Source organism: Sebastes umbrosus, chromosome 4 (genome assembly GCF_015220745.1).
Source record: "Sebastes umbrosus isolate fSebUmb1 chromosome 4, fSebUmb1.pri, whole genome shotgun sequence".
Lineage (NCBI taxonomy): Eukaryota > Metazoa > Chordata > Actinopteri > Perciformes > Sebastidae > Sebastes > Sebastes umbrosus.
The window spans coordinates 14,632,133-14,648,851 of NC_051272.1; the positions used below are offsets into that span (position 1 = coordinate 14,632,133).

Genomic DNA, 16,719 nt, shown 5'->3' on the forward strand with positions numbered 1-16,719 from the left:
TATTTTGTATTATTTCATCCCAATTCATACATGTCTACAGTCTTCCAAGTTTGATTAACACGGGTCCAGGTTGTAGACAAACACTTACACCAAACTCCTCTTGGAACTTGGCATTGTCATTGGCACACAGATCCTCTACGTGCTGCAGAAAAGACTTCTTGTTGACAGGCCTGGCAGCGAGGTAAGGAGAGAAAAGACTGAATGTGAGGAGCAGAGAGAGATGTACAAAAACTCTACAACAATATGCTATTTTCCGTAAGTTTATTCTAGGATAAAAAACATACTTATACTTAATACTGAGCCGTCTAGAACATGCTGATCTATGCTGCAACTATAGTGTGTATATTCACATTATTTATGCAGGATGACTTACTTGAGTGATTTCCTGTAGCTGAGCAGCCTGGACAAAAAATAGACAGCAAACATTAACCAAAAATAGACAAATCAACTAAATACTCACAACCCACACTGTGGTTATTTCTGTCCACGACAGCTGAACTGATCCTCATTGCAGAGAGTATGATGGCATTGTATGTTTAACCATCTCCAATCAGTAAACTTGAATGAAGCACATGGTTATTCCCCTGTGGCTGATATTTCTTTGCACTACTGAAGACTTGTGGCTACGCAGATCCTTAGCTATTGGTAAAAGCTAACCACTTGTGCCCTCTAAGACCTCTAAGCCTTCCTAGCAATTTCAAGATAGTGAGTGTGTAAACAAATTAAAATGGTCTCATGCAGAGGAGTGTCGGCAGGCCAGTGATGGAGGAAAAGGAGAAGGCTGATGTCAATGATTCACTCAACTGTCGATCATCACCAAAGGTTCAATAAATAGCACAGATGGATGGTTTTAATGGGTAGCATGACAACGAAACACTCATAGCGATGAATGAAAGGTGGAGTACGACATGCAAGCAAAGCAAACACAGCAAAATGTGGCACACACACACACACACACACAGGTCCAAACCCAACTTACTGGATCACATAAATCTCTTTCCGCCTAAAGAAGAAGGAAGAATACCTGGTGAGAGAAAAACAAAGCCAAGGCGAGTCAATGCAAGTGTTTTCGTGTGCGTGCAAGGAAAGTTGCCATTCGTGAAGTAACAAGACAAAGTGTGATATTATAACATAGCTTAGAAAGGTGGTGTTTATGCAGATCTCAGCTCCAACAAAGCAGAGACACACTGTCCCACAACATGCAACTGTGAAAAACCTACAATCTTTGCTGTTAAAAGTGTTTGACATCTAAAATGAATGGACAGCAAAGTATCCTCAGGAACTGCCTCCTTTTTCAGAACTACTAAAGAGTCACTGCATATGACAAAATGTCATATTGGATGTTTAATAAAGTCAGGCAAATATTTGTTCAAGTAGGGCCGTTGTATTACTTTTACACATACGAGATAAGAAACAGTTATCTGCCAAGTGGGAGCACTTTTATTTATCCATCTTCTCTCATATGGGTTTTATGTTTAATGTTCCTGTTCATTCAACTCTTGAAGACGAGCCACATTTTACGCCTTCATGGACGCCTCTATTTCTGGTTTCTTTTTGTATTCAGTTATTATGTGGGTATTCTTTAGATGTTGGGGAAGGAAGGTGTTTAGAAAGCAGAGGTGGAAGAAGTACTCACATCTTTTACTGCAGTAAAAGTATGAATACAACAGTGTCAAAATACTTTGTCACATAAAAGTCTTGTATTTAAAACCTTACTTAAGTAAAAGTATAAAAGTATTATCATTTAAATGTAGTTATCAACTTCATCTAAATGAAGTATTTGTTATGCAGAATGTCTCCTCTCACAGTGTTATAATATTATCGAATATTATTCGTTTTTTATCACTAATGAATACATGAGTATTTTGTAGTACTACATCGTGAATCATAAGTACATCATATGTTTTCTTTTATGTAAAACGTAACTAAAGTTGTTAAATAAATGTAGTGCAGTAAAAAGGACAATATTTCCCTCTGAGATGTGGAGAAGTAGAAAGTAGCAGAAAATGGAAATAGTCAAGTAAAGTAAAAGTACGTCAAAATTATGTTAAGTACAGTACATGAGTAAATCTATTTCCTACTTATTACTTATGCTTATTGGTTGTTCCAATGCCAATGTCTATATATATATATATATATATATAGATATTGGCAAATACAAATATAAAAACTATTTTTTTGTACTGTTAAAAGCTTTTCTGTCCTGTAGTTTCTCACCTCATCTAAGCCATCAGTGACCTTGATAAACCAAAAAAACAACACTGAATTTGACTTTGTTTCTCACCAGCTTGCAGCACTTATTGTCTGTGCACTTATCTGTGCCAAAGAATAAAAACAGACGGGCTTGATGCTGAATTTGTATGAGAGGGTGGTTGGCAAGATGCAGACAGGATGACTTGTCTCTTCTGCAGAGAACTGAAGGTAAACTATAAAGCCAAAATGATGCTGTGCTGTTTCATAGTGCTGCTGCTTCTATTTTCTGCACAAACTCTACAACACTAGAAGATTTTGTGCTGACATGAGCGCACATCCTGTTGGCTGCAGCAAAGAGATTTTTGTCTTGTTGAGTTAAGATTTAAAATCTTGTCTGGAGCAGCTAAATCAAGCCTGAACTCATGTAGCGTGCGCACCGTTTCAGCTGCCAAAAATGTGTGTGTTATGTTTGGTAAAGTGACGCTTTTAGATTAAAACTAAAGACACATAATAATAATAATAATAAATTTATCTTATATAGCGCCTTTCAAGAAACCCAAGGACGCTTTACATAGAGGGCACATAAAATCAGACTGATAAATAAAACAGAGGAAAGATTTGGAGGAAGAGTTAGCTAAGGTCAGAGGCCTTGATGAACAGATGGTGCTTGAGGTGTTTTTTGAAAGTGTCCAGGGATGAAGCATTTCTGATCTCAGGAGGGAGAGAGTTCCAGAGGGCGGGGGCTGCGACACTGAAGGCTCTGTCCCCGAAAGTTCGCAGCCTGGTGTTGTGGGTGGAGAGCAGACCAGTGTCGGAGGATCGTAGTTTTCGGGATGGAGTGTAGGGGTGGAGAAGGTTGGTTAGGTACTGGGGGGCAAGGGCATGCAGGGAGTTGTATGCGAGAAGGAGGAGTTTAGAGGTGATGCGGGAATTGATTGGAAGCCAGTGAAGATGGATGAGTGTCGGGGTGATGTGCTGCCAGGGTCTAGTACGAGTGAGAACCATGCAGCTGAGGTTTGGACAATACTGGAGCCTGTCCAGGGCTTTGCTGGGTACCCCGGAAATAACTCCATTACAGGAGTCCAGACGGGAGGTGATGAAGGTGTGAATGAGGGTCTCAAAATCAGACTAACCGGTTGAGTTTTTCTTGTTTCAGCTCCAGATCTGCCACAGCGATCAGCTGATCCAGTTTACACTTGGTCTCTATGATCTCTGCCTCTCTGGGTGAATAAGTCCCGCCCTCCTTCTTGCGCTGATGGATCCTGACATGTCAATCAAACACATTGGTTAAGAACAACTTAAATACAGAATCAAAAACTTTATCAAAAAGGAAATTGATTTATTGGAAATTATGCAATTCAAAATTAAAAGAATTTGCACATGATATTTTCGTGCATTTTATACTAAATTGCAATCAATGCATTGTTTTGATAAATGTATGAATGTTGGCAAATGATTGAATGCCTGTTGCCATCTTACCTGACGGAGCCACAGATGATGATGATGAGCAGCAAAGCCAAGACAAAGGAGAGCACAACACCCAGAATGATCTGCTGAACTCTGGTCAACAGCCCGTTCACTACAAAGAGACAACAGAGGTGACAACAGCACACAAAAACAACAAACAGGGCTATACAGGTTTTGTGTTTAGGTGAATAAATATACCTGCAGTTTTGACATGATCCGAGTAGTCAGTGTCTGTGTATTGGCCATTGATGTTAGTGGCTCTGAACCTAAACCTGGTGAATATGGAACAATAGTCATGTGTCAGCATTATATTATTATAAAACATGTACATGCAACAATTTTTACAATGTTGTGTGGTTGAGTGTGTGTGGTGAACTCACACATAGACTGTGTGTGGCTTCAGAGGTCCATTGCAGAACCGATCAGTGCTGTTAACACAGTCATCGTCCCCTCCGATCACGTACGTTCTTGTCATAGTGTGATTTTGCCTCGCCGAGGCCCGGCCGCCTCCAGACACACTGCGACCGAGATTGACAGGTGCGTCCGTGAGTGGAGCCCCGTCCCCCGATAAACATGGCGGGTTGGGGAACCCCTTGTCGGTCAGGTAAGGGGCAGGACGACCAAAAAATGCACTATTCCAGTTGGTCAGGTTCTGGATGTCCTTCACTGTGACAGGATGAGTAAGACAGTTAGAGAGGAAAGGAATCGCAGGGGGACTGAGTCAAATTTCTGCTGACGTTAAGCCCTTTGGCTTTTGCATACATTTTGTCTTTTGTGAGCTTATAGGACAGAGTGACGTACTGTAAAACAAGATTCTACTTGAGGCTTAAAGCACAAACAAGACCGATACCCAAGTGTGTTGAACTAAAAGTGACGGCTGTCAATGTTTTTGAAGAGTCATACCCCCTGACTCGGCCACGATGACCTGGATTTTTGTGATTGGTCCATTGTCGTCCCTATAGAAACAGGCAGGCATGCGGATGGTGATACTCCTGTGGGTTACCATGGCAACCCCTCCACGGTCCATCTCTGCCTCGGGTCTTCGGGTTGGCTTGGCCGGAGCTGGAACACACGCACGTGTGAACACAGAGGAGCGCGCACGCACACACACAACCACACACACACACACACACACACACGCACACACACGCAACCGCACACACACACACACACACACACACACACACACGCGCGCACGTGCACACGCACAAACAGAGGTTGAAGTGTTGAAGATGTGGTTCTAGTCTGTTGCATTTACATATAAATCATGACAGGCCACTACTCAGTCCTCTACATCATCAACACACGCCTGACAGTATTGCTGAGTAACATTTGCTGTGTCAGGCCTGCACACTGTTATACTGAGCGATGATACTGTGCAGTGGGACAAATTCTCTGTCTTGTATCTATGCTGCACTGCTGCAACAAGAAAGGGAGAAACACTGGAGAGCGATGCAGAGCACACACAGAGTAGGGGGACTTGTACCTGTGATCCCTGTAGTTATCTGGACAAGGGGGCTGGGTGGACTCCTGCCAGCCCCGTTCCTTGCTGAAATCTACAAACAGACAAATAGAAGAAAGGAGGGAAGATAGCAGAAAGAGGGACAAGCACAGAAAGGAGTTAACCTTTTCCACTCCACCCCTCATTTTTGTCTTTTTTAGGTGGGTACATGGGGTCTTTAAGGGGAGATAGCAGGTCAACAGTCATCTGAAAGCTGAGAAGCTGAATATCACTTTGACATGCAGCTCAGCACTGTGTGTCAAGTTGTTCTAGTCATTAATCAGAAATGAAAAATAATTGATTGACTAATTAATTAAATTTTGAAAGTGTATAAGGGCTTAGAACATTACGATAGAAGTATATGATGGTCATTCCCATGCTCACTTATGTCTCATAAGTTGTTTCAGCAATTTCTGGGTTGATACCATTTGTTTCACAGATTTGGTGCTAAATTTAAAAATTTTTTACCTACTCGAGAATTGATAAAAAAATGATCAATAATCCCTCCAAAATACAACATTAAGACACCCAGACCTTGAGGAACACCATAGAGAAAGCCATGCTGTGATTTGGGATCAAAAACTTTTGGCATTTGGAGATTTCTGCAAGAATTGCATTTTTTGGAGATTAGATGGCGAACACTTCTGTTTTGGAAACTGCTCAGGAACCCCCTTATTGTCAATCTACCTAGGAAAGCCATCCATCCTCTGAATGCCCTAGGTCTCTAGTTTGCGGCCGTAAAGTTTCACGAGGCTGTGATTGTCCTAGAGGTCACCACAGGGTCATTTTATACAGTGACGTCAAATTTAAAAAAAAGGTCTCAGTACAATGAGTTGGCTACTAAGGGGACAAACATCATGACACATGAATACAATTGGGCTCATTGGATTCACAAGAGTCTCAGCTTTACAGTGATACCCAATATATGTAATAGAGGGATCCCAGTATGCAGAAATATTAAAATACACCATTTTAGAATAGGCGAAAATAGCACATTTGTACTGCATTAAAAAATCTGTAAAAACTGTTTTTTTGCCCCAGACTGCATGTGATTATCATAAAGTGGATATATTACTTAGGTTTTCTAGTTTTAATACCTTCATTCCAGCTCTAAAACTGAGCCTGCTACAGCCTCCGAAAAAAATAAAGTCAGCCGAGGGCGCGCCCTCAAGGAGTGGAAGAGGTTAAAGAAAATTTGAGCAGGTGCGTGTGTGTGTGTGTGTGTGTGTGTGTGTGTGTGTGAGTGTGTGTGTTCCTCACCTGTATGCTGTAGCTGTGTCCTCCCTTCAGGCCCTCTATGACAGCAGTCAGCATGTTTTGGTCTCTTCCTGTGATATTAAGGCTGATGTTCTTGACCAGCTGGTCCTTTTCATAGATGTACACATAATAGGCAGTTATGTTTCCGTTGGGCTCCTCTGGAGGGGTAAAAGTCACCTTCAAACGGTTCACTGCCTCTGGGATAACTGACACAACCACGTTCTTGGGAGGGTCTCTGGGCTCTACAGTAGAAAAGATATGAGAGGAATAATGATAGATATGCGGTCATGTTTACAGGTGGGCAGCAGCGACAGTAGGTGCTCCCAAGATGTAAATGTCCACATACCCTCCTCCAGCGTTAGAAATTCAATAGGCCCGATGGCTTTCCCTTCGCTGGCAGCGTACTCCAATGGACCAGTGAAGGCCGTGACAGTCACCAAGTAACGAGTGAAAGCAGTCAAGCTAGTCACAACGACAGTCGTCAACTCTCCTGGAGCTCGGACTTTCGAGATGTTCAAACCAGGACCGTCCACCTGGTATGACAGGAGAGGTCATTAAGATTTAATACTTGTATATGGATGAGCAGAGTTGTGGTAAAATGCAAACAATATGAAATTGCTCCACCATATGTTAAAAACTCTGACCAACATAACACAGATTTGTGTGTGTGTGTGTGTGTCTGTAAAAAAAACAAACTCAATCAGGTGACCTGCACAAGATATGAAGTCGGTCCAGAGAGAACAGCTGGAGCGTCCCATGCAATGCGAAAGCCGTTGGAGGTGGGGGTCACTTTCAGATCCCGGGGAGGGTCATCAGGGTCTGAGGGAGGAGATAAGGCAAACACAGAATGCTTATGATGGGATATTAAATCAAAAATACTAACTAAATAAAAGGCCTTTTAAATGTTGCTTTGTCATCATGCTAATGTTGATTGATGCTTCCATGCCATTGGCTGGATCCTCTTTGAATGTAAGTCTGGCCCATGTTTTCACTGTTTTATATGTGGTCATGTGGCATCTAAAATGGCTTTTGCCTCTGTTCATATTTTAGTCAACATTGTCACATCACTGTTAATTAGTTGTGAATTATTGCTGTGGACAGGGGTGATGAATCTGCAGCCTGCTTATGTTTTAACATTGTGCACTGAAATGATGAATCGTATAATTCCCTACTGATCTACTATCAAACCCAATTATGTAATCGGTCTTTCCTTCTCAGTCATTGCAAATTCTTTAACATTATACTACCAGTTTTTATTGTAAGAATACCGCTACTATTAACAAGAATAATAACAGGGTTTAAAAAGAGAAAAGGCATTACAGGTATTACAGGGAGTGCAAAACCAAGAAGAAGAGGCAGTGGACAGTAGTTTCTGCTAATTCTGAAACGCCAGATTATAACACGTTTATCATTATGATGTTATTAAACTATGTTGCATGTGGTAACAAGATACTATTTTTTTGTTCTTGTGGAGGAGATGGCAGAGGCCCTGAGGTTACTAATGAAACACCAGACATCAAGCTAGATAGGATTGCAATTACTCAAACGGTATACTTCTTACAGGAATACCTGGAATGAAAATCCCAGGTTTATTAGTAAAATATGACTCCTGAGGTCCTGACTAACAGCAAACTCTTCCTTGGCAACACAAAAAGGTCATATCATCACTGTGACATTCTTACTTCCAGCCAGGGTGCGTGCGTAATTCCAGTGTGTATATTCTCCAACTCCAGCGTTGGTCACAGCGGCCACTTTGAAGCGGTAGTATCTGTACTTAGCCAGGGATTGAAGTGTGACGCTGTGGTGCTCTTCCATGCCGTCTGAAGCATTCACCGACACTGTGACATTGGAGTCCACGCAGTCTGAGGTCAGCTCGTCCTCAGGGGCAGGCTGCGCAGTGGTTAATGTGTTTGGTTCACAAACAGTTGAAAGCAGCTGTGCAATGACGTGGTACTCTTTCAGCAGGCCGGGAATGGAAAGCGGTGGAGCCCACTCAAGTGTCACATTGTTAGGTGTGACCTGAGAGATGGTGAGGGAGCGAGGGGCAGCTGGGGCTGTTTAGGGACACAAAGAGGACTGAATTCATTCTGTATTACTGTACATTAGCAATTAGAAGCCAAAATGCTACACAATACAATAAGACTGACTACCTGATTCAGAGAGAGTGGAAGCAGTACAGTTTAGTCCGTCTCCGGGTCCTGCAGAGTTGACTGCAGCCACGGTGAGTGCGTACTCCTGGTCCGGAGACAGCCCAGTCACTATGTACTCTGGTGTGAGAGCTTGGTGTGTGTAGGACTGTGAGTCTACCTCCACTACAATCTCATACAAAATGATCTGCCCATTAGGGTTGGCTGGAAGTTCCCAAAACAGCTGAATTGAATCCCAGCTCACTCCTGAGCAAGACAGGTTCCCCACAGCGTCAGACACTGCAGACAGAGAGGTGAGACAGTGACATTGTTATACTAGTATTAGCTTTAGTTAGCATTCTTCACTGTCCGCTACGAGAGGAAAGAAGCAAATTCAATTTCAGCATTGCCCAAAAAAGGCTGCTACACACTGTCTGAGCACAGGACTATGAATTACTGGAAACTACGAATGTGCAAATGTTCAGTCTGCAGACAAACTTTAGAGATTTGCAATTAGAAATCCTGGTATATAATTTAAATCTGCTTTATCTTAAATGTATTGTATTTTACCAACAATCATCACCACCTATTATTTATCTATTTATTTTTGGTTGCACAGCCAGCAACTCTGCGATGATGACCCGCTGTTCTTGAGGGGAATCACATTCGTCTTGTCTCGTGCTATGCTAATGCTGCTGAGCCTTTTTCACATGACATACAGTGTCAACACACTGCACAATGTGCTTGTGAAGAAAAAGACTCAGCAGCGTCTCCACCGCCCACACAAACAAAACCTCTTTGGAGTAGATCGTAAAATACTGATTGGGCTGAAAAAATATATAATTGTAATTATTTTGACTGATAGTGCAATTGCAATATGATTTGCAATATTAGAAGGAATGATCATTTTTATATCATTTATTCTCATTTTAATTGAAAAAATTAAAATGAGTTTGCTATGATATTTTTGTAGGGATCTTTGACAAACAAAGACATCTCTGCAACATGACAATATTTAATTTAAAATGGTATTTTGACACACGTTTTGCGTTTAACAAATATCGCGCCTCCTGCAATTTGAAAATTGCATAGCAGGCCATTGCAGGCCGTAGTGTGATTACGATAAAATTCCGATTAATTGTGCAGCCCTAACACTGAAAATGTTTTATACCTCTATGTATTTGAAATGTGCCCTTTATTTGTTGGTTTACATGCATTTGTCAAAGGGGCAAGAACTGATTACTGATTGTAACGTGTTGTTAAATCACAGAAATTACTGAAAAAACACAGAAATCCCTCGCACAGCCTCGGGACGGTCGGTGCGGTTATCAGTGACCTCAGACATGCTCTTCATGACTACTTTGATATTTACTTTTATATTCTTTTAGTTGGTATTTAGATCCTGTTCAGCATTTTGGGCAACTATGGTTGTATTAAATGTGCTGTATAAATAAATTTGACCTTGCTTGACCTAGGTGTTGATCCACCACAAGCCAATGGCATCAGGAAGGCGTTTTAGATTACCTGTACTAAACAAATAGTAGAACGTTTGGTTTTAGCTCGGAAGCCATAAAAGTTGTTGTTTGTTAAAAAGATGATCAGTTTGCTCTGCGTACAGACTGATAACTGCATTTGACCTTGCGTGCTTTTATGATGTCGGACACTGTTGGCCAGCTATGGACTGGCCACTAACCTTTGTGTCTTTGAACTTATTTTTCTCCTATTTTCTTTTAAGGTCTCACTACACTTCTGTATCTGAGTGAATTTTTGCGTGTTTCTATGTTTGTAAACCTGCTTTCGTTTAATTGCCCCTTATGGGACAAATACGGTATTTAAAATTGAATATACTGTACGAATCAATTTTGAACCACTGCGAGCGGTGACCTAAATCAGTGTTACATTCCTTGTGTGTAGACGGTGTGTACTTTACCTGACTCGTTAGTCGTGAAGGTCACAGGGCTGCTGAACTGATTCCCATGACCCACTCTGGTGTAACTGTAAACACTGATCTCATAGGAGCTATGAGGCCTGAAGCCTGAGAGATACTCTGTGGTCGACGGCCCAGAGGAATTCTACACACACATAAAAAAAAAAACCACACATAGGAGATTAAATCATCCAATCCTGATCACTGGAGTGGATAATGTCTTATTGTATCAGCACACATATGTGCACGTGCGTGTACGTATAAGGTTACTGCTAAGTGGTATCTGGAGTGTGAAATTAGAGCTACCTTAAGTGTGACAGTGTGTACTCTTACTGAGTGGGTCTCTGGAGTATGTGTAAGTGTGTGAGTGTTGTTGTTATTGTGGAGTAGCTTTCGATGTGTGAAATTAACGGTACCCTGTGTGTGACGGTGTGTGTGATGAGGTCTCGGATCCTGAAGCCGTACTGTATCACCACTCCATTGGGCTCCAGAGGAGGCTCCCAGCTCAGCCACACAGAGACGTCTGTGTGGTTATATATAGTCAGGTTACGGGGAGGGGACATGGGGCCTGAAACACAAAGTAAGGGCAGATAGAGAAGAAGATAGACTGAAAACAGACAGTAGATACAGTTTCTTAAATAAACACCATCTAATTAGGATCTTGGATACATTTTAAACCTGCTTTCAAACTAACCTCCTTCATCGGTGTGCAGCTGCAGCAGCAGATAAGGCCCTGAGCCTTTACGCGTTGCAGCAGTAATAGTGAGGTTGTAAGCTGTGTATGGAAGTAGGTTGGTGAGGATGAATGAGGTGTTGGGGGTAGTCGTGTTGGATCCCCCTGGGCCAAACAGAGTGAGGGTATACTCTGTTATCTCCCCGTTGGCCTCCAGAGGGCGCTGCCAGACCACTGCGATAGAGGACGACGACAGATTCCTGGTGTACACCAGCATTGGAGCCGAACTAGGAACTGAGGAGAAACGGTTTGACAATAAATACATGAACCATTCTCCATTAAAGCAGCAGTGGGTAGAATTGGAGCAAATATGTCACTGTATCCTAGTGCATGAGACAGGTAATCTGAAAAAAATAATGTGCCAGTGTATCCTCCGGTGCTCCTATTGGTATCTGCAGGATTTCACAGACCGGAGGAAAACAACCAATCAGAGCCGAGCCGGAGTCTGCCGTCTCTGAGCTAGCTGTCAATCACTCGTGAAGTCTGATCAAACGGTCAAACTAGGCAGCGCTGATCAAATATGAATCAATATTCTGTTACTGTAATGCCTATCTCTCGCCTCAAATGTTTTCAGAAACATCTTGTAGTGTACTGTTCAGCTGGAAAATGAGAACGTTTATGACCCGGCAGTCATGTTGAGATCAGTTGAGCAAATACCAAGCACCACCCACCAGCCGCAGCACAGCCACTAGGAACGCTCTCTCTCTGAAATGACCTAGATTTTTTAAAGCCTGAAAACAGAGCCATGAGGCGCTGCAGAAGTCTAGTTTTCTCTCAGAACACTTGAATTACAATATGCTTAAAGATTATTATGGGATTTTTGCCCAGTGATGCCAAAGATATTCTGCCTACTGCAGGTCTAAGTAGATTGTTTGTGTAGATAAACTCACTATCATCATCTGTCCTCAGATACATTGTGCTGGTATGGTTGTAGGCAGCGCCAGCACCAGTTGACGGGGTAACAGTGAACACATAAGGGAAATACTTCTTGAGTCTTGTGTACATGAAGCCACTTTCAGAGCTGTTATGAAAGATGGTCTTGTTGACAGCTGGAGCCCCCTGGTTGGATGCGTCCGGGGGTACGCCGGCCTCCTGTAAGGTGAGCAGGTAGCTAAGACGGCCGTTGGGTTCCATGGGAGGGTCCCAGGCGATGACGATGAATGTGGAGCCGGAGCTCTTAGTAGTCAGGTTGTGGACCGAGTCACTTGGCACTGAAGAGGGAAACAAGAAGAGTGTCACTATTATTAACTACCAGTGACAACACAGAGTCTTTGATGCAAGTTTACTGTACTACGAGGCAGTAAATTAGGGCATCAATCAACCATACACACACTGACACTTGAGGGAAAATGAACAGCGCACCAGTCATCATCATCATTATCATCATCTGTCACAAGCACCATTGGCAGCATTGTTGAAATTAACAAAATCAACAACAGCACTTCAAGTAGAACAATACGGCATGACATTACTTTGACAAAACAGAAACACAGCAAAGTAAAACAGTACTGTAAACAGACACAAACAATATCCTACAAAATTAAGAGACACAGAGAGGCATTTAGGAGGGAAACTAGCACGCTGAAAACCTTGGAAAAGAAAGGGGTTGAGGAGAAAATACTCATCCTGTTCATCGTCTCAGCCCCATCCGAAAATAACGCATGGTACACAGAGAAGGAAATAAGGGGAGATGAACGGGAAAGGGAGATAAAACTTGAGAGATCCATAAGATGAATGAGTGGATGTGAGGGGCCAGGTGTGTGTGGGGGTCTGAGCCCAGCAGGGGGGCATGGCTGTGCAGGAGACACAAGGTGCCCAGTAGATCCGGTGCTTGGCTGAGAGTGGAGCAGCTAGAGCACAGGCAGAGATACAGTCAGTATGAGCAGTAAATCATTTCAGAGACAGAGAATAAAAAATAAATCATAACGTACAAATATGAACTGTATGTGACAAAGTCTGTGGCGGCTGTCTGCACCATTTTTCCCAAAATAACATAAAAACAAGGAGATCAGCTTTATGTACGCTTCACTTTTTACACTGAGGATTTCAAAAAGACAACTAAATATTACATCCAAATTTTGGTTTCCGTGGCAACAATGCAATTGTACGTAGAGTGAGCACAGCACGAACTTTGTCAAAGCACGTCAGGCTTTGTTTTTTCTCTGTCATCATATCGTAAACGGTTTTGTGCTCTCTCTCTCTCTTTCTCTGCCTGTTTTTTAATCCCTCACAACTTTCGTCGTGCTTAGCGAAAGGAAACACAAACTGGCTGTCTTCAAGGCAGTGTCACAGGCGGACACAAATAGAGCCAGTTTGCCAGACTGACTGTTATCCCCTTTCACTAACACACTGAAAGTCACATCTTCAATCGCAGAGTTTTTATGTAATTTTTTTTTTTGGGAAGTTGAAGAGTTTTGAAAAAAGTGTGCAGACTCGCCCTCCAGTGAGACTTTGAATCACCGTATGCAATAACTTTCTGGTTGTTATGTGTAGTATTTCATGTTCATGTCTATTCTTTTTTAACTTATTTATATTGGTGTATGTGGGATTGTGTTTGTGCGTCTGACTGACCGTCCTCTGGTAACAACAGGGTTAGTGGCTCGCTCTGGACCCCTCCGTCCCCCTGCACTGTGCTAGAGCTCATCCACAGGGTGTAGTTTAAGCCCCCAATCAGCCGAGTTAGAGTGTAAGAGAGGGCTGAATCAGGAAAGGCCGGTGCAGCTAAGTCTGAAATGGGAACCCTCTGTAGAGAAAAAAAGAGTGTTAGGGTTACTTTCACACACTGAAACAGGTGATTACATTAGAGCAAAATGTGTGATTTATATACAGATGGGTGACGGATGAAAGGCAACCCAAACATAAGCATCCTACATACATCCAGCAGCCACAAAGCAACAAAACCCCCTCTAAAACTAAGTAAAATAATCAATGAATACAAGGTGTTTTTGCTTTTAATAAAGTAAAACAAATCTGCAAATGGTACAAGTGAAAATTAACGTGGTAAGATTTCTTGAAATAAGATGTTATATTTAGGCCTTTCAGGATAAAAAGAGATTTTGAAATTAGCTGGGAAAACTCATGTTGAGCTATATTGCATTAGAATTAGGAAGAACTGGGTGTCATTATAAGCCTATAATGCTCAAAAGTAGTATTTCACTTAACAAGATATTCAAGATGCATTATCTGAAAACAGGTCTCTGAAATGTTACTTGTTAGGTGAGTTTGTCTTACATTAAGTTTTACAATATATTTTGACTAGTAATTAGACTAACATACAGTACTTAAGGTTTTGCATGTTTGCAGTGCATTCATTTGGAGTCGTGTTTGTGTCCTGACAAATGTAAGTCCAACAGTCACTCTCTTTTAGCTTTGTTTTAGTCTCCACCGACTCCTGACAGAAATATCTCTCTCTTTAGCTGCTAACAGCTTCACTATGTCCACCAGCTAGTCACTAACCTTGCTTTTTGGTACTATGCAGGTAGCGTAAAGTGAGTTAGCGGAAAACAACTACCTGCTGCTGGAACAAGGTTAATGAGATCAGTGTGAGGGAACCAAAACAGAAAAGTTGCAGGCCAGAAAACCAAAACAATGAGCTAAAAGATGCTAAAATGCTTTGTACGGGTGACAGGAACTGCAGAAAATTCTCTGTGGGTTCGTCACCAGGAGTGACACCTTTCACATTACATGTAGTCATTTGACCCATTTTTTTTAAAACAAGGCAAAAGTGAGCATAGCTCACATACCCCCGCTCACTGCTTGACCCCTACTAAAGCAGGGCCAAAGGTTTTGCCCTTTTGGAAAGATTTCAAAAATGTTGGGCACCCTGGACTTCTAACCCCCGAAAGGCACAACTAGACCACACCGTCAACCATCATACCAAATGTGAAGTTTCTAAGTTACATAGTTTTCGAGTTCTACTCCGAAAACTAGAGTGTAACACTCGAACGGATGGAAGGACGGACACGCCAAGCGCTATATACACACTATAGACTACGCTGTCGCGGTATAATAAAAATATTGATTAGTGCAGCTGTCTGTATATTCTATATACATGTATATGTGTCTCACCTGCTCAACCACAGTGTTGTTTTCAGAGTAGTAAATAGTGTAGTGTACAATAATGCCATTAGGTTCAGTAGGCGGGTGCCACAGCAAGGTGACGGAGGAGGCGGTCGCATTTGCAAAAGTCACATTCTGGGGAGGGTCAAAGGGTTCTGAGAGCCAGGGAGCAAAGACACAAAAAACACAAATATTCAGGAAGTGGGAGAAACTTCATACAAACGCATTATAAAGAAATGTTTTGTCTGTGAGGATGATAAAGTTATCTGTCAAAATGTTTTTAACAATCATCCAGCACCTGCATCGGTGGTGGTAAAGGTGATGTAGAGCAGCACTCCTCCGTCTCCCATTCTGGTCCAGCTGGAGACAGATGCATTGTAGTTGCTCTCTGAGTCTACATTAATAACCACTGATGTCCCCGTCACATTATGCCACTGCGCAGTCGTTTCATTCCTGACGAAGAGAGCAACCATTTATGTTGCGATGTGTTCTGTTTTCTTTTTCAACAGAGAGTCAAACAGACAGAGAGAAGTAGATCGAGAAACTCACCAAACTCTCACGGTGTAGTAGAGTATCTCTGAATTGGCTTCAAGTGGTGGTTGCCATGACAACTCTACCTCATAATCTGACAACTTTCTGGCGTGGAGGAACTGAGGAGGTGTGTCTGGGGCTGAGATGCAGGAGAAAGACTTTCCAGTAACATAATACAATATATACAACAATAGGGTGTATCAATACAGAGACTGATGAGTGATAAAAATATATTTGCTCTGGGCAAATAAGAACCTCAGACGACCTCCTCAGGAACGTGCCACAGAGAAACAGAATATTGCCCTGAAATGAAAAACTGGTGAGTTGCAATGACTCTGTTGTTTGTGCTTCTCAGTCCCGATGGGAGACACGAGGGTCACGTGGCATCAAATACCTGTGATGTAACATCATTAGCATGAGCTGAAACAGAGAGATGTAACTGAGGAGGAAAAGACGAGAGGAAAGTCAGATTTAATCAGATGCCCTTCGAACTCAGTCGTGATGTAATCGCGCAGTGTCCTGGAACTGAAAACAAACCCTCCCCCTTTCCTCTCTCTCCCCCACCCGTCCCTCTCACCATCCTCCAGTGTGGTGATGTTGAGCGGCTCGCTGCTGTAGTTTCCGGACCCGACAAGCGTGTGTGCTTGCACCATGACGGAGTAGTGTGCATACTTCCTCAGATGTGTGATGTGGATGAAGTTGGTTGGGGAGGTGAGGTTCAGGCTGTGACTGGAATTCCACAGCTCCAGGCTGTAGTGGGTGATGACCCCGTTAGGCAGCAGAGGAGGCTGCCAGGTCACGTTCACCTCGCTGGGACTGACCGACTCGTAAGTAACGCCATACGGAGGACTGCCTGGGACTGAAGAGAGAACAAACAAAAGAAGATGCATCTTTACTAAAATCTGAACAGTTGCCATCGTTACTA

The 16,719-nt window shown here is 42.5% G+C and overlaps 1 protein-coding gene across 2 annotated transcripts in view; it reads right to left on the reverse strand.

Annotated features, from left to right (window-relative positions):
- ptprq (protein tyrosine phosphatase receptor type Q) overlaps positions 1-16,719 on the reverse strand; it is a 50,897-nt gene that overhangs the window by 5,875 nt on the left and 28,303 nt on the right. For both annotated transcript variants that reach the window (XM_037767365.1, XM_037767366.1), the window contains 23 exons: positions 16,372-16,653; positions 15,813-15,933; positions 15,562-15,716; positions 15,273-15,418; positions 13,776-13,947; positions 12,095-12,415; positions 11,166-11,438; positions 10,888-11,039; positions 10,475-10,616; positions 8,569-8,844; positions 8,101-8,472; positions 7,128-7,237; positions 6,765-6,951; positions 6,422-6,660; positions 5,147-5,216; positions 4,564-4,722; positions 4,041-4,326; positions 3,859-3,932; positions 3,673-3,772; positions 3,327-3,455; positions 980-1,024; positions 374-400; positions 89-170 (listed from right to left, as the gene is read on the reverse strand). In XM_037767365.1, the coding sequence (XP_037623293.1) occupies positions 89-170; positions 374-400; positions 980-1,024; positions 3,327-3,455; positions 3,673-3,772; positions 3,859-3,932; positions 4,041-4,326; positions 4,564-4,722; positions 5,147-5,216; positions 6,422-6,660; positions 6,765-6,951; positions 7,128-7,237; positions 8,101-8,472; positions 8,569-8,844; positions 10,475-10,616; positions 10,888-11,039; positions 11,166-11,438; positions 12,095-12,415; positions 13,776-13,947; positions 15,273-15,418; positions 15,562-15,716; positions 15,813-15,933; positions 16,372-16,653 (3,920 nt within the window). The remainder of the gene's footprint in view (positions 1-88; positions 171-373; positions 401-979; positions 1,025-3,326; positions 3,456-3,672; positions 3,773-3,858; positions 3,933-4,040; positions 4,327-4,563; positions 4,723-5,146; positions 5,217-6,421; positions 6,661-6,764; positions 6,952-7,127; positions 7,238-8,100; positions 8,473-8,568; positions 8,845-10,474; positions 10,617-10,887; positions 11,040-11,165; positions 11,439-12,094; positions 12,416-13,775; positions 13,948-15,272; positions 15,419-15,561; positions 15,717-15,812; positions 15,934-16,371; positions 16,654-16,719) is intronic.